Here is a 22,412-nt window from a genome sequence, read left to right on the forward strand (position 1 = left end):
CTGTGTTCTGTAGCAAATAAAAAACAATAAGTAAAATTAAATAAATAATTCTTTTTAAAAAACCACAATTACACTATTAAACAAACAAAAACCCTAACCAAAAAACAAACAAAAAACAATCCAGGGATTTTCCAAAGAGGCCTGCTGCACTCTTCCCCTTGTAATGAAGCTTAATAATGAAATGCCCTGCACTCCAATTAGTAAGAAATGCTCCTTTTCTCCAGCTGAACACCCCCTATAGATATATCTAATTTGTTTCCATGCTTTCAGCTCTCTCCTCCATTGAGCTTGTGTTTAAAGGTTATGCTGTGTTGGTGTCTTCCCAGCTGGGCCCTGGTAGGACAGCCCGGGGACAGTGACAGTGCTTTCGACCGTCTTGGACCCCCGACCTGACCATCCCCAACGTCCCCCACCACATCACAGCCGTACACACAGGTGGTACCTCTCCCGGCTTCTCATGAGCTCCCTGTAAAATGGAAAAGAAGAGAAGAAGGAAATGGCATTGGGAAGAATTAAGAAAAGACAGTAATAAAGAAGAAAGGAGGGGATGGGTGTTGCTGGAGTGCCCACTGCTCAGTGACAGAAATGTCCTCTGGGACAGAGTGACCCTGAGCAAGAGATGCTTCTCCCTGGCAGGCCTCTGAGACTCAGGCCCCACAAAGGCCTTGGCGCTGTGCTTCTTTCTCCTCGTCAGCCTCGTAGTGTGGCTGGCACCGGTTCCCAAGGCAGTCTGAGGGTGCCAGCGGCAGCACAGAGGAGCCACTGTGCTCGGTGAACCTTGGCGGGACACCTCCCCAGGGCCACCTCATCTCAGTGGCCAGGCCACATCCCTGCCTTCTGATCCATGGGGAAAGCGAAGGCACCACCCCTTATAAAAACCTGACACCACAGGTGAAGGAACTCACCCCCAGGACCACAGCAGATGCCGGAAAGATGGCCTGGCCATGGCTGGGGGACGGACAGGCCCTCATCCACTGACTCCCTGACTCTGAGGTGCTTGGGGGCTTCACTCTCCCAGCAGAGCAGCCTGAGGGGCCCTGGAGACACCTTCCCCAAGGTGTACCTCTTCTTCCAGGCTCAGGGTACAGTCCCTGTCTCCCAGCTGCTAGCACGAGGCGAACAGTGACAACAGAAGGCCTACCCACCCGTCTTGAGTGGCTCTGTCTGTGACCATGCCTGGTTCTCCTCATCGGGGAAAATCTCTCCCATTTGGCCCCTAGTTTCTAGGGACTCTCCCCTCAACTGCTAAAGACAAGCCTTCGTGATTCCCCAAGCTCCCCTGACACGGCCTCCTTCTGCCCAGCCCTGTTCTTTCCTGTCCCCGTGCGTGCTGGGCAGTCGCTGTGGCTGACTCGTGTTCCACCAGCACCCTTCCTGCCCCTGCCTCCCCTGAACCCCTGCAAATGAAGCCATGCCTGGGCTCCCTGAGGCTCACAATCTGTGCTCCTGCCAGACTCAGTCACGAGGGGGGTTTACTCACTTCAAGCTGGCAGCCCTACAGGGTAGAACTAACCGCCCCCCTCAAGGGGTGGTGGGATGCCAAGCGAGTGTGTGCTTGAGCATCCCTAGGTGCTCTTGTTTTCTGGGCACCCCATGGTGGTCTGTGACAGACGCATGGATGGGGGAATCCTTTGCCAGCCAGAGTTGGCATCTCACCCTAGCTCTCAAATCTGCCACTAGCCTCTAGGGCCGAAGACCCTCCAAGAAGAAGAGGCCCAGCAAGACAAAGACCTGGGGCCCCCCAGCCTGGCCTCCCAGACCAACACAGGCCCGCATTAAAATCAACACTCCGTGAACACACAAAACTGACAGGGCAGAGGGGGAGCACACATCAGATACAAAGATCGGGCTCTCGGGAGACGCGGCCTGTTGGTCTCCCATGTTAGCTCCAAGTGACTAAGCGCAGGGTGGGAAATAACGCCACTGCGGCGGCGAAAGCTCCCGCCTGGGCTCCGGGTTCTGCCGCCTTTTCACGGGGAAGATGCCTCTGCCTGGAAAAAAATGCAAGCATTGTGTGGGGACCATTAATGCACGCGCCTCTGCACATTCCTTCAAGAAGCAGGAGCACACCAGTCCTGGAGCCCCCAGCTCTGTCCCCCCGCGATTGTACAGGCCTGGAACACACTGCACATGCCACCTGGTCCTTCCCCCCAGGCCCCCAGCTCTGTGAGCGGTGGGAAGGGGCCCGCCAAACACCCTGGCTGCATTGTGCCCCAGAAAGAGGGGACTAATTACTCGCCTACACTCTGGAGCGCCCAGGGAGAAAACAGAGGCCACTGGGGTGGAGAGGGTGGGAAATTGGGGGGTGGGGGGAGAAGAGAGAGAGAAAGCCACAGGATACATTTCAAAGTTTCTCTAGCAATTTGGGGGTGGAGAGAGAAAGCCTAGCCCTGACGTGAAATCATACAGAGGTCAGGGCTGGGTCTCCCACCCTTGTGAGAAAGTGGTGAATCGGGGACGGTTTATCAAACGATCATTTTTTTCTTTTGAAACCAGGAGGCAGCAGCTTGGACAATTCTGCAGATGTGCTTGATGAGTTAGGGACAAAAATGGCCCTTCTCTGCCCCCTCCTCCCCTGCCTCTATAAGGGCTCCCATCGGGGGTTGCTTCTCCCTCCACTGCCTCCAGGCCCTCCCCTCCCTTCTTCAGTGGTCAGCTGAGACCCCCACCCACTGCTTGCTTTTGTATTCTTGGCCTTTGGACATACTGACAGGGGCCTTTATGAGACCCCAATCAAGACCCCCATGTCACAGGTACCTAGTAGAGACACCAGACCTTTTCAAACAAGGGACAACAAGGAAAATCGGCTGGCCCATTGTCTCTTCTCTGTGCTAAGTGAGATGAAAGGGGCCCGCGGCCCCCTCCCCAGAGCCCGCCTGCCAATCACCTCTGGTTATTAAGGTCACAATGTGTAAATTCTTTTGACCTGCACCTAATCAAAGATTCACCGGCCCTTTCAAATCCGAATGGGGAGGAGGGGAGAGATTCCCTCCCATAAACCCAACAAACGCTCCCTCAATAAAATTTCTCCTCCCGATTCCTTCTCTGCTCCCCATCTCCACCCCCTCGCTTCTCCTCACTCCGCCCTCCTCACCTCCAGCTTTAAACACAGATGACAAGCTCCACGGAGTTACTGCTCAAAAAAATCCAAGGAGGACTTGAAAGTTTTTATTTAATTCTCTTTAAAGAAAGAGCTTTTGGGTGGGCAGGGTCGCCTGAACATCGGGCAGCCCGAGGGCGCCGAGGCCGTCTCCCCAAAGGGCAATGTAGCTTGGCTCATTTCTCACTCCTGACTGTCTCCCTAGCTTCGTCCTGGACACCAGCGTTCCAGAGAAAACCACTGTGGTTCGAGAGATTCCCTCGACTTTGGCACTTAGCTTTGCTCCAGCTCCCATCCGATACTGACTGCTTGTGTGAGCTGAGGGGGAAATAAATTAGTAAGCCCAAAGTAGGCAACTCTCAAGAAAATAAATAAATAAACGAACATAGGGTGGAACAACAGAGATCAGAAGAAGAGCCAGAGGAATGGGTGCAAGGAAAGCAAATGTATTACAGTTTGAAAAGGAAAGGCTTAAATGAAGCAAGGAAAATAAAATGTTTGCAGATGCCCCACGTCGATACCAAGGCTGCGGATTTTCACCTTCGCTGTGGTATCTGCCCGTAGAGCAGGGAGGAGGCATACCCAGCACGCCAGTGACATATTAGGTTGTGTAAGTTGCCCCAAACACTCGTTCACCCACCATCGACTGCAGACTCTTCTCTGGCTCCGGGCCTCCTTCCTGCATCTCTGCACCTTTGGCTCCTGTGACCCCCTGCCCTGCTGTCTTCGTCCCTGTCTGAGTTTTCCTTTGGTGCTAACCCCTCGTCATCTCCACGCAATGCCTTCTACAGCTTGACCCTGTGTCTGGACTCCAGACCACCATTCCTGGCTGTGCATCTCCAGCCATTGCCACCTGACTGTCCCATAGAACAGAACCAGTCTTCAAAAGCCCCAGGCCCTCTCCAACATCAGGTTCATCAGGTGCTCATCCTCGTCTCTCCCCTCTCTCCTGCACGTGTTTGTGACTATCTACTGATAGTCACAGTAGATTTTAAAATAATTTGTAAAAGTATTTACTTAATTTTATTATTATTATTATTATTTTACTTTGCCATAAAGCACATGCCCTCACCAGAGAAAGACAGAGAAAGAGAGAAAGTGGTCCAGGACTCGAACCACAGTCAGCCATGTGGGAGTCCAGGACCCCAACTACCATGTCACCTGCCAGCCCTGCCTACTGACTTTTTCCTGGCTGAGCTTTACCGTCCCACTGTCCTCTGGAGTCTGGGACAAACTTCCTGCTAACAAGCAACCGGAAGTATCCAAACAGCCTCAGCCTCTTCTCCTCCAAAGTATTCTACACATGGCGCCACCATATTAGTCATTTATCAACTTTAATCTGGTAAAATATTGTCCATGTTCCCTTTTTCCTCAGGTTAAAGTTAAACTCTGCTCTTCAAAACCCTCCAAAACTGGGCTCCAGACGTCCCCTCCAGCCAATCTTGTCCATTCTAAGCTTCCTCAAACCTCTCATGAGCTACACATCCCTTTTAGTTTTTGTAAAAAATATTTATTTAATTGGGGCTGGCAGATGGTGTGGTGTTTAAGAATGCTGGACTCCCACATGGCCGACTGGTTCAAGTCCCGGACCTGGAGGCTTGCTTTATCACTTTCCCTCTCTCTCTCTCTCTCTTGCTCTTGCTTGTCCCTTTCTGGTCAAATTAAAATAAGTAAATAAACAAAGTTAAACAAAATAATTTAAAAAAATTTTTAAGAATATTTAATTAATTATTTATTTTTTTTCAATTTGACCAGAGAGAGAGAGAGACAAAGAGAGGGGGAAAGTGAGAAAGCAAGCTGCCAGGTCTAGGATTTGAACTGCAGTCAGCCATACGGGAGTCCAGTGCCATAACCACCACGCCACCTGCCAACCCTACCCCATTCCTTTGCATGCCTTTGCTCATACCTGTCCTCCTGCCTGAAGTGCTCTGCAGTTTAAACAGAGGCATCATGGAGCCCCACTTCCAATACCACATTACCCATGAAGTTCTCCTGATTTAACAAGAAGGCTGCTTTCCTCGATCCCCTGCTGCTACCCCGGGCAGCTGAGGCCCACACTGCACAACTGCTATGGGGGCCTGCATGAGTCCCAGCTAACTATCACTCCTGGCCAAGGCCCCCACTCCTGTGCTTGGTTGGTCCTGGGAGAGCCTGCACACAATGGCACTCAGTGGAAGGCGGGCACTCAGAGAGGTGCAGTATGTTAGGAAAATGTTTCTGATTTCTACTGTTTCTTTTTAAAAATTCCAGAGTTTTTACCTCTTTCCCCAAAAGATCCAAAACATGAAACCGTATTTACTGTTGCAAAAGTAAATGCAAGTAAGGATCTTTGGGGTAATAGGAATGTTCTAAACCTGAATTGGGGTGATGACTGTCAACTGTGTAAACTTGCTAAAAATCATAGAATGGGACATGAGGCTGTACATTTAATATGGGCAAATTTTAGGAAAGGTAAATAATACTTCAATAAAGCTGTTTAAGGGGACCAGCAGTGGATGTAATGGCTATGTCACTGGATCCCATGTAGTAGACCACAGTTCATGTCCCAGGCCCAGTGGCTTTAACTCACATCTGTTGGGTAGGCATCCGTGTCCAAGATCCCATGAGGGGAATATAGGAGAAGGGATTGTGGCCAGGCCATCCTCCTTGGGGGTGATTTCTTACTTTTTGTTTCTCTGTTTCTCTCTATTAAATTTATATATTTTTAAAAAATAAAAAATAATAAAAAAGCTATTTAATATAAGAAATAAATGTAGGTTCATGCATCTTTAATTTAAATAATTATGTAAGGAAAATAAGAGGTATTATTCTCTCCAAGGCTGTCTGATATTGAAAGATATTTAAATGTAATTTATGTTTTTTCTAACTACAAATAGGCTTGCTGTAAAATTTAAATACAAAAAAAAATGAAAAGAAAGTAAATGTCAACAGAAATCTACCACATAAGCAATAACCCTGAGGACAGATTTAAATAAAGGACGTATTATTTTGTAATCTGTTTTTCATTCTACAATATGTTATGACATCTTTTGAGGTCAACAGATAATACATTTTTATCATCCTTTTCATGGCTACATAGGAGTCTACTGAATGAACTCACTACTAAATATTTAGCCAGACCCTTACTTATATGTATGTGTTCCATTTTCTCTTTTAGGTTTATTCATTCCTTCCATGTGAAGGAGAGTGGGGTAGGGGTGGGGAGAAGGGAAGAGAGAGACCGCACTTACACGGTCTCGGTGCCACAGTCAGCGCTGGACCGTGGGCACACGTGTGTGTGGAGTTTCAGAGAACGCTCCTGCTCACAAACCTAGAATCTTCCTATGTGGGTCAGACGGGCAGGGCATCCCTTTTTAACCACTGCACCCCCAACCAGCCCCCTTAACGAGAGTCTGTGTACAGACATCTTGCATAGTGGTCTGGTTTGCCTTAGGATAAATTCCTAGAAATGGAATTTATTTATCAAGTCTTTATGTTTTTATTTTGATCCTCACTGCCGACCTCAAGGAATTTAAAAACTCTGACTTTTCCTCTCCTTATTTCTGGACCCGCCCCTTCCAACTTGCAAAGACTTTCCTGGTCACAAATTTCTAACAAGTGGAAGAATCCTTTGAATAATCTGTATTATTTTTCTATTAATTTTGTCTTTTTCTCTTTTTTAAAAAAATTCTCAACCACAGCTCAACCTGGGTACTAGTAAGAGTCAACCTGGCAGGGAAAAGAGATGCTTAAAACGCATTAATTCAGAGGGGCTTGTACGACACCGGAGCGGTTGACTGTTCATCGGCAAGTCTTGAAGATGCCACCCAAAGGAAAAAGTGGTTCTGGAAAAGGGGGTAAAGGGGAGCAGCGTCTGGAAGGGATCGTGCTGACAAGAAGTCACAGGGCCTCAAAGGCGGTGGCAATGCAGTAAAGGTCAGACACATTCTATGTGAAAATCACGGCAAAATTATGGAAGCCATGGAGAAGTTAAACTCCGGAATGAGATGCAGTGAAGTGACCACACAATATAGTGAAGATCAAGCCAGGCAAGGGGGTGACTGGGGTTGGGTGACCAGAGGATCCATGGCGGGACCATTCCAAGAAGCAGAGTTTGCCTTGATGGTCAGTAGGATGGATTAACCTGTGTCTACAGACCCACCAGTTAAGACAATTTGGATATCGTATTATTATGGTTGAAGGGAGAAAAGAAAATTATATGAAAGACTGAAAACAGAAAACATTAATCCATGTGTCCCTCTCTGACAGATGTTCCAAATCTCACCCTCATGCCCAGCTGCCCCTTCTGTTGGGTCTTTTACCATAGGATCCCACCCCAATCACTCATGTGGTCTCCTCTCATTCAGACACAGGAAGAAAGAGGCCCAGGCTTGGCCAAGATACCTCATGCTAGAGCTGCCACGAGGCAGGAAACAGCAGGAGACAGAGGAATATCCTGCGAGAGTGGAGTCCTCAGGAGAAAGAGACAGGGGTCACGTGCTCTGGGCGGAACCCTCGCTGTCGTCCCCGAAGGCCACGATGCAGCATGTCGGGGGACGGTCGATTAAACCTGGACAGAATCCTACAGGGAGACGGTGCTCCTCAGACTCCGAAGTTTTGACCAGGCACCACAGGATTGGCCCAGGGCTAGGTTCAGGCTAACTTCTCTTTCAAAATTCCTCAATCAATGACGAAGGGAGGAAGGAATGCCCCCGGTGGTCACCGACGGAGTGAGATGGCAGACTTCACTGGCACACCTCTGCCTTTCTGCCAGCCGACACGTCCCGTGCACAACAGCCCCACACGGAGGAGGCAAGAAGCACCCCCAGTTTCGCAGTCGTTCCTAGTACCAGGGCATATTTATACTTGAAATGCTCTCCCCACACTGTCCTCTAGCCTCTCTTTATATCTTCCTGTCTAGCTCAGCAGCTAGAAGGAAGACAGTCTGAAGTGTCTCTCCTGGTCACTTGGTAGGCCAGCGTGGTGGCCACCCCTGCCTATCCTCATCTCCAGTGCCACCAAAGCGCCCAGAGGCAGCACAGACAGGGGCCTCCCCAGCCTGGATGCAGGAAGCCTCGCCTCTCCAGATGCAGGCAGCTGATGCGTGAGGATTCGAGGGAGGAAAAGGGCCTGGTGGCCTCCCATGCTGCCCATTGAGCCTACCCGCTGGTACTAAGAGATTCAGAGAAAGCATAAGATGAAGAGTCTGGGCTTACGCGCTTCTGCCCTCTAGATAAATGCTTTCCAGCCCACGTGCGGAGGCTCCAGTCTTGGGGACCAGTGTGCATACTTTGTAAAATGCCCTGACTTTAGATGCGGTTGCTGCTTTTAGTGTGCTGTGACACCATGACAACCACGGAGCAGTATTTTGTCCTAGAACCTGGATTAGGGCTTTGCTGCAGGAAGGAACCGAGGAGACAAGGAGAGCCAAGCAGGGCCACCGACAAGCCTGAACACATGGAAAAGACGGGGTAAGGTCACAGTCAAATATAATTTTAGATTATTTTAATCTCCTAAAGAGTTCTCTCTCGTGACTTGAAATTCTCTTCTGCAAATGAAGACCGTGCTGAAGATTCTGGATGTTATCACATCCCACCTGGCACCCTACCTGTCCCCCTCTACTCTTCTGTGCCTATTCATGTTTTTAATTTGCACTGCAAACTATGAAAAAGGAAAGCTTCTGCAGAAAGCAATTTCCTGGGCCAGCAGCTCCTGGACTAATATTCCCTTTGCAATTACTACAGCGTCTGCATGCAGGTACGTACCTCCCATCTCCCTCCACTCCCCTGCCCTCGTCCACACCTCAGCCAGGCCTGAGCCATGCCTATCCACAGGGCACCACTGACTGTCGTATGCTGCCCCCTATGAAATGTCCGGCCAGAGAGGAACAAGAACAAACTTTGAAAAGAGGGAAGGATCTTGGGTGATCAGCTTAACTGGGCACAGCAGGGACACGGAGGTCTCTCCTGCAGCATGGGGGGCATGATATAGATGGGAACGAAAACTCTGGCTCCCTAAAGCCCACAGTCTAAAACTTCTGGAGTCCTGTTCAAGAAACTGCTTCAGAGGTACTGGGATTCCTGGATACCTAATCCACACAGTCACAGATCTTTTAGTACCGCTCTGAAGGAAGAGCCAAATGTGCAGGGTGATTTGCTGATGCATGCATGCACCGTTCATTGTCATCACACATAGAAATTCTAGCCAGCATGGCAGACTTCAGAAGCAACACAAACCCCTCATGATTCACAGCATCTTTACAGCCGGTTTCCCAAACGAACAGTGTCAGCACATCCCCCACTGGTGTACACATGGAATGCCCAGTTGCTTTCTTGACAGCATGAAGACTCAGCTCCTGGGCCCCCAGCCCCAAGAGAACAACATAATCCTGAAACTACTGCAAGAATGAAACTCACTGAGGCCGACTGGTAAGGGGATTGTCATAGAGAGCAGAGTTCCTATTCTTGGGTCTTACGCTCTCGACCAAGTAGAGCCATGTGTCTGTCCTGAACTCGGAGAAGGGAAGAAATGCAATTGGCACTATGGTTGCTTCCTAGAGGTCCCTGGAGCCAGGATTCTAATAGACTGAAAGAGGGTGGAGGAAAGGGAACTTAAAAAAAATTGATTTGAAATTTAATAAAAAATAAGAAATTCAAGACTTGACTCCAAACTGAACTTCTAAAATCTGCCCCAAATGGCCCACGAGCTACCCAGTTTCAGGAGGATGGGGTGAGCCTTTCACTGCTGACGTGACCCAGCTACACACATAAACATACATATTCTACTAGTGATGCAGCAATACCTCCGCTGTTGCCTTTTTCATTCATTCCCACTACAAACCCCACTCAACCCACTTACAGTGAAGAGCCAGCTCTGCTGCCTCAAAAATCTAAAAGCATAGCTCTTTTATGGAGATCCCTCTTTTGACTGATCTGAGTGCATGTTCCAGCTAACAGGTGGGTAAATCGTCTTAAATATACGAGTATTATCATGACCAGGCCACTGGAACGGATCAGTGCCATAAGTCAGACAGAGCTAGAAGCTTCCGCTTTACCATCAGGTTCCTCTTTAGCCTTGACAGATCAAACCCCAAGCCGAAGTCGGCTGCAGAGATCACTTCAGTCTCCGAGCCAAAGGTCTTCACAGTGAGGGACCAAAGCTGCCCTGGCTGGGCCTCTGCCAGCCCGTGTCCCAGATTAATCACCACCAGGCGGGGCCTGGACACCAGTATGCAATCTGAGCCCAAGCAGCACCTGCAAAGGAGTCACCCTGGAACCTCCCTTTTTCCCTTCAGGCAGGACCCCAAGGGCATGAAGGTGTCCACCTGCTGACAAGGTTACCTGGAACAGAAGGGCAAGACATTCAGCCACCTTCAACCCTCAGATAAATCATGGCTGGGTTGAGTGGCTCAGTGACAGAGAGGGGAAAGATGGGGTGGCAGGTAGTGAAGTCAAGGCTCGAAGAGTAAGAAAATTCTCAGCCTCTCAACAGAAGGAAAGATCCCAATGCCCTTCTCAACACTGTCCAGAGGGAAAATCTAGAGACCAGCAGTGGGGGAACTAAGCCTCTGAGGTTATGAGCCAGTGAGAGGCTTTGTGTGTTCGGTACACGTTCTCATCATCTGCAGATCAACGGGGTGCTGGCAGGAAGGGGAGAGGCCAGAGCCGGGATGTCTTTTCAAGACTTCTCCAAGTGCTGCCAGATATTCCTGTGTGAAAGGAAGCTCGAAGACAAGTCCGCTCCGTGAGGGAGATCTGGGAGAGCAGTTTTCCTCAGGTGATCCCCCAGCCTGGAGAGCCCTTGCCAACACAGCACGCTCAGCGCGGGCCACTGAGCTGCTGCGCACATGTGCTGAGGCCGGACACCTTGCTAGGGACAAAGGGCACTCTTCTATTGTAAAGTCTTCCCTGGCGGCAACACCTTTTATTTTGTTACTTCTCCAAGAATGAGTCAAGTGGGAGAAAGTATTCACGAAGGCAAAGAAAGAACATAATCGTCAAAGGGATGCTAAGCATGCAGATCCGTATCTCCAAACAATCTGTCCTAGGCCCTGACCTGTGAGGGAAACAGAAACCACAGGGATGAACTGGACCCTTTCCCACCTCCCCGTGGCCCAAGGGAAGGAAGTGGGGAAGGGTCAGGGTCAGACCCTGGGAAGGTGTGTGTCCCTTGAAGAGCAGAGAAAAGCGCTGGTCAGAGGAGGGAGGAGCGCCTACACAGCACCTTCATTTGAGGAGTGACACCCACATCCTGATTGCTACATCTTGTACCTCCAAAGCTCCATCTCCAGGAATTCCCTTTGAACCTCCGGCTGCAACCCAGAGTCAGGACAGAGCGGTGGCTACAATTACACACTTGCTTGGGGAGGAGGGGGGCGCTGCATGTGACAGGCCATGAAAGGTCCTTGCCTATAAAACAGACTGGAAAACAAACCCTTAATTTAAATGTTAATGAAAGTGCTGTGGAGACATCAGAAGCTTCCCGGCTGCTGGAGAGCAGCTACACCAGGCACAGAATTTATGGTCCCCCTTGGCCCTCCCACCTCCCTCTCTGCCTCATCACCCACTGAAGTTTAAAGGGGGGGGGGAGAAAAAACTAATTTTAACATTAACTCCATGCTTCCACCTTGGGATGTGGTTGCTAAATTATCCGTCAGCAGAACAGTGATCAAAGGTGGAAAAACACAGGCGTAGTGCACGCACAACCCAGAAGAGACAGCAGAAGCGAAGGCGGGAAAATTCCCTTCTCTCGTCCTGATGTGCGAAGAGTAGAAAAAACAGAGGTGCAGGTGGGGACTGGAGCCAGGAGGTGCAGGCAGTGGGAAGACCCAGAAAGGAGCTACGATTCTCTGGAGCCCTGCCAGAGTGAAGAGGGAGTTTGCTGCTGTCCCCACCCTCTCTCCCACCTGCTGTGGCACCGCGCTCCCTGCTGTGTGCCCAGCCTAGAACTTAGGTGCTCACACAGTAGTTTGAGAAGGGGAGACTGAGAAGGAAAGCCGGCAGGTGGAGCAGAGAAGGACGGGAGAGAGACAGAGAGAGAAAGAATCGAAGCAGAGACTGAGGAACCAAAATGGGGCCCTGTGGGCCGGGGAGGGTCTCCTGCACCGACCGCAGGCAGCCCTCCGCAGCCTCCATCCCTGTTTGTAGTGTTTTATTTCAGTCAGCTCTGCACAAGTGAGCCAGCATGCTGGCCAGGGAAGGAGCCGCTCCCAGGACGGGTTCTGGGCCAGCCAGGGCTGGGAGGATGCTGGGCACAGGCCAACAGCTCAGCACATGAGCCTCCCTGTGCCCGTCCTGCCCTGGGCAATGGCAGCAAGCCAGGGTCTTGAGGAACTGAAACCCACCCCTGTGGTATTTGGTCCTTGCTACTGATGGATGGGGCTGCCTGAGAGGCTCAGATTTGCACAGGTAATGAACTCGGCGGGGGAACCGCACTGAGACTGAGCAAGACCTGACTCTGATTTAATGGCACCCCACACTGTCCCTTTTCCAATCGTAGCTCACTTCAGGCTGGGACAGGGCCTACCTAGCATTACCTGCAGTGCCTAATACCCCTTCCAGCCATGCCAGCCCCAGCCCTCCACGGCGTCCGCATGCTTCTGACCTCTCCTCAGGCCATCACGCAGTAAGTGCCCTCCTGGCTCTGCCATGAGCCACCCCTTGCCCAGCTCTTAGGTCTCCTTTCCCTAGCAGACCCCAAGGGAGCCTCCCTCTGCTCCGACCCCGGGAAGGGAGAACCCCGGCCAGGTCCACGCCATCAGAAGGATCCCCTGCGAGATGGAGCAGCAGCACGTCATCCACGAGCCTTCCTTCAGCTTATCAAGGTCAGGGATGCCCTCAGACGCAGCTGCCTGTCCCCAGTCACAACAGAAAAACCCACAGGCACCACCTTTACTTTTACTCCTTCTTCCCCTGAAAGCGCTGAGTGAGTTATGAAGCCCAGGGCCAAGGCTTGCTGCACTGCTGGGAACCAAAAGATTCCAACCTGAAAACTGGCTGCCTCTTTTCCACTCTTTCAAGCCTCTGTCAGAGAAAACTCCAGATGCAATTACCTTTCACTAAAGAAAGGTGTATTTCAAGAGGCTGGTGACTGTGCTTCTGCCACACACAACACACAGACAGCACTGTAGCCACTGGGAGCAAACAGCCCGCTCTCCCCAGAAACCCACCCCTGGCCAAACAGTACACAGTGATTACTTTCCTTCCAGAGTCTCCCTCACCTCAGGAAGAAATGAAGCAAGAAGGGGCAGCTCCTCCATCAAAACCCCCAGAGGCCACAACTCACTTTACAAATTTGAATCGGTACATTTCATGCAGACTTGGACTAATCCCCCCAAAAACAAACAGGCCACCACAGTGAGCAAAGTTACACAACATTATATTGTATATTTAATAACACAGCTATGTCGAGTAACTGCCCCTATACCACTCATATATCTCCCCAGTGACAGAAGTGGGAGAGGGGGATTAAAACCCAAGTGTCCCGGGAAGCCTTCCTGACCACACTCACTCACACGATAGTGAGTGTTGTTCAGGGACGGAGGAAGGGTTCAGCTCAGTGCCTTCTTTTCCTGGAGGCCAAGGAATACGGCATCTGCAGAGGAAGGCGGTGCTCTGATTCCTCTCCCTTCCCTCCCCAGGCTAACAGTGCAGGTAGGTGTGCAGACTCATCTCACCACAGGCCCCCGCTGCTGGCTGGGGGGGGGGGGGGGGGGGGATGCAGATCCATGTGCATTTGCACTCCCAGCTACCTAAGTGAGCGCAGGCCTCTTAAAACACGCGGCCGCCGCCCCTCACCCCCATCTCCACTCTGGCCTCCAGGGAGAGAAAGGTTCCCAGAACACACAGAGCTTATCATTCTTTTAATACAATTATTTAATTGTATTAATTGTCTTTATTTTGCTTTATTTTATTGAAGTTGACCAGAGAGAGAAGGAAAGTGAAGATGCAAGCTGCCAGGTCCAGGACTCAAACCACAGTCAGCCATGTGGGAGACCAACTCCTTTAATCACCATGCCACCTGCTGGCCCCTTTCTTTTAAGAGAGATTTTTGCTATAGGACATGTGCGCTCACTGGAGAGACAGAGAGGCAGAAGGCAAGAAATTATCCCCCCAGAGGGGATGGCTACGCCACAGTCCCTTCTCCCCCATTTTCCCCTTGGGATTTTGAGTACGCGCACACACATGCCCAGCATGAGTTTTAAGCCACTGGGTCCAGGACTCAAGCCCTGGTCAGCCACATGGGAGTCCAGCACCTTAATAACTATGCCACCTGCTGGCCTCCACAGAGCCTTTCAAGGCTTCCATCTAAGATGCTGGTGAATAAGGCACAGCAATGACCCTGAGCCTCCCTCACGATCCTCTCTCAGCACACAGACAAGGCAATGGGCTGGAGGCCTGGGCACAAACTGCTGCCTCTTCTAACATATCCCACACATGGCCCTGCTGGGATCTCCCCTGCCTCGATCTCTCTGCCCTGAGAGAATGACGCCTTCCCCAACCATCAACAGAGACAGCCTAGTTTAAAACAATTTGTGTGGTCTGGCAATCCTCACACTTTGCACCCTCTTATCCCCACCACCGATGGATTATACCCCTGTGGAAGGTGCCATAGAGCAAGTGTTCAGGGAATGCAAGGGGGGAGGGTGAAAACAGAATGAGCAAGAAAGAGGTGGGAAGGCGAGGGCGTGGAGGCAAGTCCTTAACAGTTCTGCATCTCTTTGCTCTTGGGTATTCACTGGGGTGTCAGAAAAGTCATGACACATTTTTTCTTTCTTTTTTGTAAAAATGCATCATGACTTTTCTGACAGACCAATATTAACTTTATTCAGCTAGAAATAATTTTTTTTAATCTGCTTTTCCATTTTACTTGTGAGAAAGTGCTCAGAATTCAGTGCGACCTTGGGAAGTTGTATCTCTTCCGGGCTGAATATTTCTGCTCTACAATGATGTAGATTGTTGGTGTTGGGATGAGAAGATGGGTAGGAGGGGACCCAAGAGGTGGAGGAGAAGATCCCTGCCTGGCACCGTCCTTTGGCATCTACTGGTTTTTGTCTGTTTCTGTGAGAACCCACACACGCTCTCAGCATGTTCTGATATTAAATATCATCGAGCATGACTATTTACAAAGGAAAAAGTCAGGGTCTCAGAAGGAAGGAAAGAGGACACCAAGACATGAGCTCAAACACCTGCTCTTGGGACCAGCAGTTAGCGGAATCACTATGTCGTTGAACTCCCACGTAGTCGACCGCGGGTCACGTCCCGGACCCGGTGGCTTAAATTCACGCCAGGCGCGTGTGCGTGCGTGCCCAAGATCCTGAGAGGAGAATGGAGGAGAAGGGATTGCGGCATGGCCATCCCCCCGGGGGGTGATTTCTCACTTTCTGACTCTCTGTCTCTGTCTGTCTGGAGAGCGCACATACCCTGTAGCAAAAACCTCTCAAAAAAAAAAACCAAAAACAAAAACAAAAACACCTGCTATCTCCCAGTCACGAGCAGCCCTCCCAGACTGCGCTGCAGAGCAGACCCTGGGGCTGGTGGCAGTGTCTCCCAAGGTTAAGGAAAATGGATGAGCTCATTGAGAGCTTCAAGTTCACGGACATAGCGAGAAGAGATGGATCTATTTTTTTAAAACATTCCTCTGTCCTGGTCTGTCTGGAGAGCGCACATACCCTGTAGCAAAAACCTCTCAAAAAAAAAAACCAAAAACAAAAACAAAAACACCTGCTATCTCCCAGTCACGAGCAGCCCTCCCAGACTGCGCTGCAGAGCAGACCCTGGGGCTGGTGGCAGTGTCTCCCAAGGTTAAGGAAAATGGATGAGCTCATTGAGAGCTTCAAGTTCACGGACATAGCGAGAAGAGATGGATCTATTTTTTTAAAACATTCAGTTTAATTTTTTTTTATTCAATTTCATTTATTCATTCATTCATTTATTTTAATTTGACCAGAGAGACACAGATATATATAGAGAGAGGGGAAAGTGAGAAAGCAAGCCACCAGGTCTGAGACTCGAACCATGGTCGGCCATGTGGGAGTGTCCAGCGCCTTAACCACCACACCACTTGCCGGTCCCGGAGATGGATCTATTATAATAATAAGGTAAAAACATCTTATCCCAGCCTGTTCTTTGGGTAAGAGAAAAAGGGACAGTGAGAACACCAGAACACATTCTATTCTGTTCATCTAGTGTAAAGACAGAATTCCAGATGTCGACTAATTGTAAAAAGAACCCAAGACATCATCTGTGGAGGAAAAGCCATCTCAAATAAGCATGGGTAGGAGCTGAGCAGCCAGCCAACTACGAATGATAGAACCATCCCCGGTTCGAAGAGCACAAGGTGACTCTGAGGAAGAATGTAAGACAACCCAAGGTTCGGGTCTTCACCAGAGACGAGACAGGTCAAGGCCCTGGCAGAGGGTCTGGCACGGAGCAGACGACTAACAGGCCTTAGCGGCTTATCGCAGTGCCGGTCAGATACGCATGGGAGAGGTACTGGAGAGCTGGGCCCTCCCCAAAGCCAGTCTCCGAGTTGTGACCAAAAACCCAAACTGGGTTTGTGATTTCAAATACTTCTTAAGAAAGAGCGGGGTGGGGCTGACAGGTGGCTTGGTGGATAAGGCACTGGGCTCCCACGTGGCCAACCCCAGCTTGAGTCCCAGACCTAGTACTTTGTTTTTTCACTCTCTCTCTTTCTCTCTCTCTCTCTGTCCTCCTCTGGTCAAATTTAAAAATAAACAAATAAATAAGCAGACAAAATTAAATGAAATAATTAAAAAAGAAAGAAAGAGTGGGGGCCAGCAGATGGCATAGCGATGACCTCACTGGACTCCCACAGAGCCAGCCACAGTTAAAGGCCCAGACCTGGAGGCTTGAAACTCACACCAGGTGCGTGTGTGTGTGTGTGTGCCCAAGATCCCAGGAGGAGAATGGAGGAGAAGGGATTGTGGAGTGGCCATCTCCCCAGGGTGTGATTTCTTACTTTCCCTCTGACTCTCTGTCTCTCTCTCTTTCTTTGCAAGCACACATGCCCTAAGGCAAAAACCTCTTAAAAAAAAAAAAGGGGGGGGAGCGAGGGAGGACATCCTCAACCTCTTTGATCGACAGCATCGACAGCATCGTCCATAGCCGCCACGCCCTGTCCTGTTGAGAGGTAACCAACACATTTCAGAGGCAGGGGCTGGGGCAGAGGAGTGGGGGTGCAGAGAAGAACCTGCCTGTGCTCTTTGTCCTCGATCCACATGCAGCACAGGGGCTACCTCCAGCCCTGAAGAGCCTCTCTCTACCACATGCCCTGTCCGGTCTCCTTACGCCAGCCGCGGCCACAGGCAACCACTCAGACCAAGCCACCAGCACACCTGCCACCTCCCACCGGCTGTCCCGCCTCCTCCAACCCTTACACATGTCCAGGCCGCAGACCCCAAGCCTGGCTAATTGGCTTTAAAAAGGGCAACATTAGGAAGAAGCCACAGAGGAGACGAAGCTCGGCGGCCCCGTTTCCCACCTCCGCTCCCACACACTTCTGCTCTCCGCTCCCTGCTGGCCTTTCCTTCTCTCTCTGCTAGGATTGCAAGAATGATTTGTTCTGAACAGCGACAGGTTTATAGGTTAGCCGACACCTCTGCTCTGTGGAATTTTAATTAACTTCTCCCATCGTCAATATGCTAAGGAATGGGGTCTCCATTTTCTGGGGTCAGCAATGTGTTTCAGGTCTTGCTATATCAGCCGTCAAATTGAAGAATTAATGACGTGGCTAATCGGCTCTAATTCTTAGGAAGAAAAAACTCTGGGAGGGAATTGCGGAAGGGAGCAGGAGGAGGGGTGCAGGTTCCATGGGGTGAGGAGAAAGAGGCTGAAGGGGGCTGAGCAAAGTGGCGGTCAACTCTCCCATAAAACAAGTGACTGACTTACGCCAGCGCTGAGGCTGGCAGCCCTCGGCCTCCCTATTCCTAGACAGGCGAAGAGCAGGCAGTAAGGGAAGTGGGGGAAGGTCCTAGGTAGACACTGACAGCAGGTCTGGGAGAGTCCGCGACCCTGCCGGAGAGGAAAGAGGCTTTGCCTTGGTTCAGGAGAGCCCAGGGAGCAGAACCAAGGAGGCTGAAACCCAGCTGGTCATAGGAATTCTAGAGAAACGCCAGTCAGTTTAGAGAGCAGGGTAAAGCCATCAACAAAAATCCCACACCTCCAGCTGCAAGAGTACGAGCTGGACACTGCTGCTTGGCAGGCTGACCGTGTAGGAGGCCCAGGTTCAATTCCTGGCCCACCCTAAAAAAGCTGGGCTACTGGACTCTCAGCTACACAGCAGCCTGAGGCAAGAGGATCACAACATATCAAAACCCTGTCTAAAAAACAACAAAAAGATCCCGCCTCTGCTGCCATTGCCCACGTCTCCGCTCTCCACACACAGGTCTTTGGATCACCTGTTGGATCTGGCCTCAGGCCTCTCCTGATAACTCAGGTCTAGAAGGGATACTCCAGAGGACAGCTTCCAAGGGGAACAAAGGAGAGATGTCAGCAGTCAGGGCAGGTTGGCCATGGCTGTCCCCTTGCGGGGACACTGAGAGGCCTTCACTTTGGGAGCAACTCCAGAGGGCATCCGCTCCAGAAGTGACACCCTGCTAACAGCCGGACTGTTCATTACATTCTAATACAGTATCTTCTTACTATTTCTTCTCCTTAACACTTCCGGGATTAGATGCTGAGGAAATTAGCCCTATAAGGTGATCTCGACCCCATATTTATGTGAGTGCCCGAAAGAGTTCGAGTCTCTGGAGGATTTTAAAATCATCAAGAGAGTGACTCAAACAACCTAAACTATACAGATAAAAACTTTCCTGCCTCATCTGACCAAGTGAAACAAAAGCATTATTATATGGGACAAAACCATACACAAAAATCTCTCCCTTACCTGAGCAATGGGCTGATAGCAACGGACCAGACTCGGTCTTCGGTCTGGATGGTGTGCAAGCACTGCCCCAGCCGGCCCGAGGCCAGAGGCCACACCTAGAGACAGGAGAGGAGAGGCTCTTGTTGGTATTACCTGCGATTAGAAAGGAGGAAGGTGTGCCAGTGGGATGCCTGTGCCTAGAAGGGTGGGGAAAGGGAGGGTCCTCTGTCCTGTACACACAGTCAAGGGTATCGGCAGAGGGGCCTCTCCAGCTCGCCTACCACCCAGGCAGACCAGCTCTCAGCCCTGACCACGCTCCACTTCCACACACAGCCTTTGCTCACCAGCCAGGTTTGTACCGACCATCAGCAGCTTCACCTTCCCCATCTGAGCCCCGAACAGGAGGAGGCGGGGAGGTGGGGCCTGCTCTCTCAGCAACCTCCCCACGTCTTCACATCTTCCTTGTCCTGTCTCTTACCACGATTTTACTTGGGGGAAGCAGGGAGAAAGAGGAAGATCCTGACACCATATGGGAGGACAGAGACAGACTTAGAGAAAGGAATAAAAAGAAAAATTCAAGGGAAGGACAGAATGGAAGAGAGACTTCAAAGGTGGGAGGCCGTGTGTTGTTGTTTGTTTGTTGATAATGCCCAGAATCTGATGCTATTCGTGTCAGCAGGGAATTTAGCACCCAGTGTCACCAAAAGTAGCAGAAAAGCTTAACTTTTCTAAGCTTCCATATCTCCTACAGGTTAAAAATATTGCTTGGAGCACATTATCTGGTTCCTATCAGTCAGGAATGTACATTAGCAGCCACTCGGGGCTTAACTCCAATCAACACTCACAGAGCCCTCTCAGCAGTCAGTGCATTTAGAAATCTCCCGTTAAGCACAGAGGTCCCCATCACCTCACCCTACCCCAGATGACACACACACTGGGACATAAGCCTCTAACCAAACAGAAAGCAAACCTCAGATGTTGGGGCAGCCCCAGACGGCAGCCACAGAGGGATCCCGAGGCGGCCAGATGCATCGGTGACCTCTCAAGGTCCTCGCAGTGCTATAAGGGGAATGCACGAGACCCAGGCAGGGCCTTAGATGGAAGAACTTTAAGGAAACATTCCTTGGGTTTAAGGAGTAGGTAGTGGAGTGGGGGTGGCCCGCCTTCATGGGGCCACATGGTATCTCTTCTCTATGAAAGGAGAAAGCATTTCTTAGTTTTTGTGCATATATGATAGGGGTGGGGGATGAGGTCACTGTGTTAGTAACTTCTCCCAACACAGGGAAAAGAAAATAAATTTAATAAGAACCTGAATGAAGGCAGGCAGAAAACAAAGGTGAATACCGCAGCTTTGCCTGGAGTGCTATGACCCTGGCTCCCCCCTCTTGGCAGTAACTAGACACTGCCCCATGTCCTCATTAGAAAGCCCTAGCCTAAAAGAGACCTTTGCCTTTTCCCAAATACAGACTCCCTGGAAGGCAGGTTCTGGCGTGGCGGGAGGGAAACATTAAGGATTCCAATGACAAAACCATGAGGACGGCCTGAGCCTGAGTTCACGGGTGCCATCCACGGAAAGGGCCACGGCACTCCTAGACTCTGGGACACAGCAGGACCAGGGTCCCGGCCTCCCCGAGTGGCTCAGGAAGCATGCTGCCAATTCTGAACCTGATCTTGAGAAAGCGGCCCTCCTGGCCCGCCCACCAGCACGGATCATCGGTCCCCCAGAAGGCGAGGAAACTAATAAGGGCTTGATAAGCTATTCCATGAAATCTTGGAAGAAAACTTTCCAAATCTAGAGAGGCAGCCAAATATCCAAACCAAGAAATACAAAGGACCCTATGTGGGCATAGAATCAGCCCAAGAAGATCTTTTCCAAGGCACATCACAGCAAGACTGGCCGAATCTACAGACAAAGACAACGTACTAAAATTGCCAAGAGAGAAACGTCAGGTTACTTATAAAGGTTATTCAATCAGGCAAACCTTCATTCTCTCATCAGAAACAATGAGAGCAAGGAAGGAATGGGAAAATATATTCAAAGTGTTAAATGAAAGTTGTTTATTAACTGTCAAGAACTATGGAGTATGAGCAGAGTTTTTTGATATGTACAGTAAATGTTTGTGGAAAAATGTAAAAAATAAAAAATTTTTAAAATGGTAAGCAAATTATACAAGTAATTTGTAATAATAACAGAAAACCTCATAAAATAAAGTTACCACAGCATGGTATACTGGGAATCTAAAACACATTATAAGCAAAATTATGTGGGTTACCATGAAGGATAAAATGAGAAAATGAGTAAATACAAAGTACTTAGCAAAGTGCCTGGTTTTAGTCTATATAGGTACAAAAAGGACAAGCAAACCCATGCTTTGAAAAATGACTAAAAGAAGGAAAAACTACCAGAACACATGCTCTCTTCTTCATAAAGTCTCCCCTTCCAGGGCAGATGTCATCCCTCTACCCTCTGGGCTTTCTGGCCCTTCCCTAGAACCTTACAGTCCACAGTCTGAGCCACTTCCGGTCAGCTCACAGCCAGGTGCTCCCGTCTCAGTTCCCTTTGAGGACAGAGGCTGTGTCTTCCTCACTTCCGGAAGGTCTAGGTGCACATGCACCAAGCCTCACATAGTTGCTCATTAAGAGTGAAAGAAAGAATAGAAAAATAAAGGAGGAAATGAAGATTAGTACCAGCCTAGGTCCAATAAGAATATAACCTATCATTCATTCGCATCTCTGAGATGGGGCCGGACAGAGGCAATCTCAACTAATCACTGTGGCTGGGGAGGGGGAGGAAGAGGGCTGTCTGGGCAATCCCTAGCTCACAAATCTTGAAAAGAGAATGTTTTGGTTTCCTTCACCCCATAAAACATACCTCTCTTGCCATAACACCAGCATATCTTGGGAACTCCCAAAGAACAGGCTATCGGCGCTTACAGGCAGGTGCCACTGCGAGTTCTTACGAGGTTAGTGTATTAGGGTCCCGCAGGTGCAGCTGCAGAACCGCAGATGCCTTAGACAAGAAACCGAGTCGGTTATAAAAGACATGCTCTGACTAATGTGGAAACGGGCCAGGACAACGAAGGTGGTTGGATGCAAAGAGAACAGCAGAAAGAAGTCCAAGCAACACCAGAAAGGCAGAGGAGATATTAGCCAGGAGGTCCCTGGGAGCCCTGGGACAGCCGCCAGCTTCCAGGAGTTGAAGAAGAGCTGGAGAAGAGAATCGTGTCACAGACCTACAAGAAATCCTCAGAAGGAAGAAGGTAGACCCTGGTGACAATTTTAGAAGTTTATTTTAAATCTGAGACTAGCAGTTGGTGTAATGGCTACCTTGCTGGACTCCCATGTAGTTGACCGTGGTTTGAGTCATGGACCTGGTGGCTTAAGTTCACACCGGGCACGTGTGCGTGCATGCCCGAGATCCCGAGAGGAGAATGGAGGAGAAGGGATT

At 50.0% G+C, this 22,412-nt stretch overlaps 1 protein-coding gene across 2 annotated transcripts in view; it reads right to left on the reverse strand.

Moving 5' to 3' along the window:
* The window catches only part of FBXW4 (F-box and WD repeat domain containing 4), a 72,691-nt gene that overhangs the window by 41,273 nt on the left and 9,006 nt on the right, over positions 1–22,412 (reverse strand). For both annotated transcript variants that reach the window (XM_006166324.3, XM_027767394.1), the window contains exon 4: positions 18,986–19,080. In XM_006166324.3, coding sequence (XP_006166386.2) covers positions 18,986–19,080 — 95 coding nt within the window. The remainder of the gene's footprint in view (positions 1–18,985; positions 19,081–22,412) is intronic.

Source organism: Tupaia chinensis, unplaced genomic scaffold, assembly GCF_000334495.1.
Source record: "Tupaia chinensis unplaced genomic scaffold, TupChi_1.0 Scaffold144255_1, whole genome shotgun sequence".
Taxonomy (NCBI): Eukaryota; Metazoa; Chordata; class Mammalia; order Scandentia; family Tupaiidae; genus Tupaia; species Tupaia belangeri.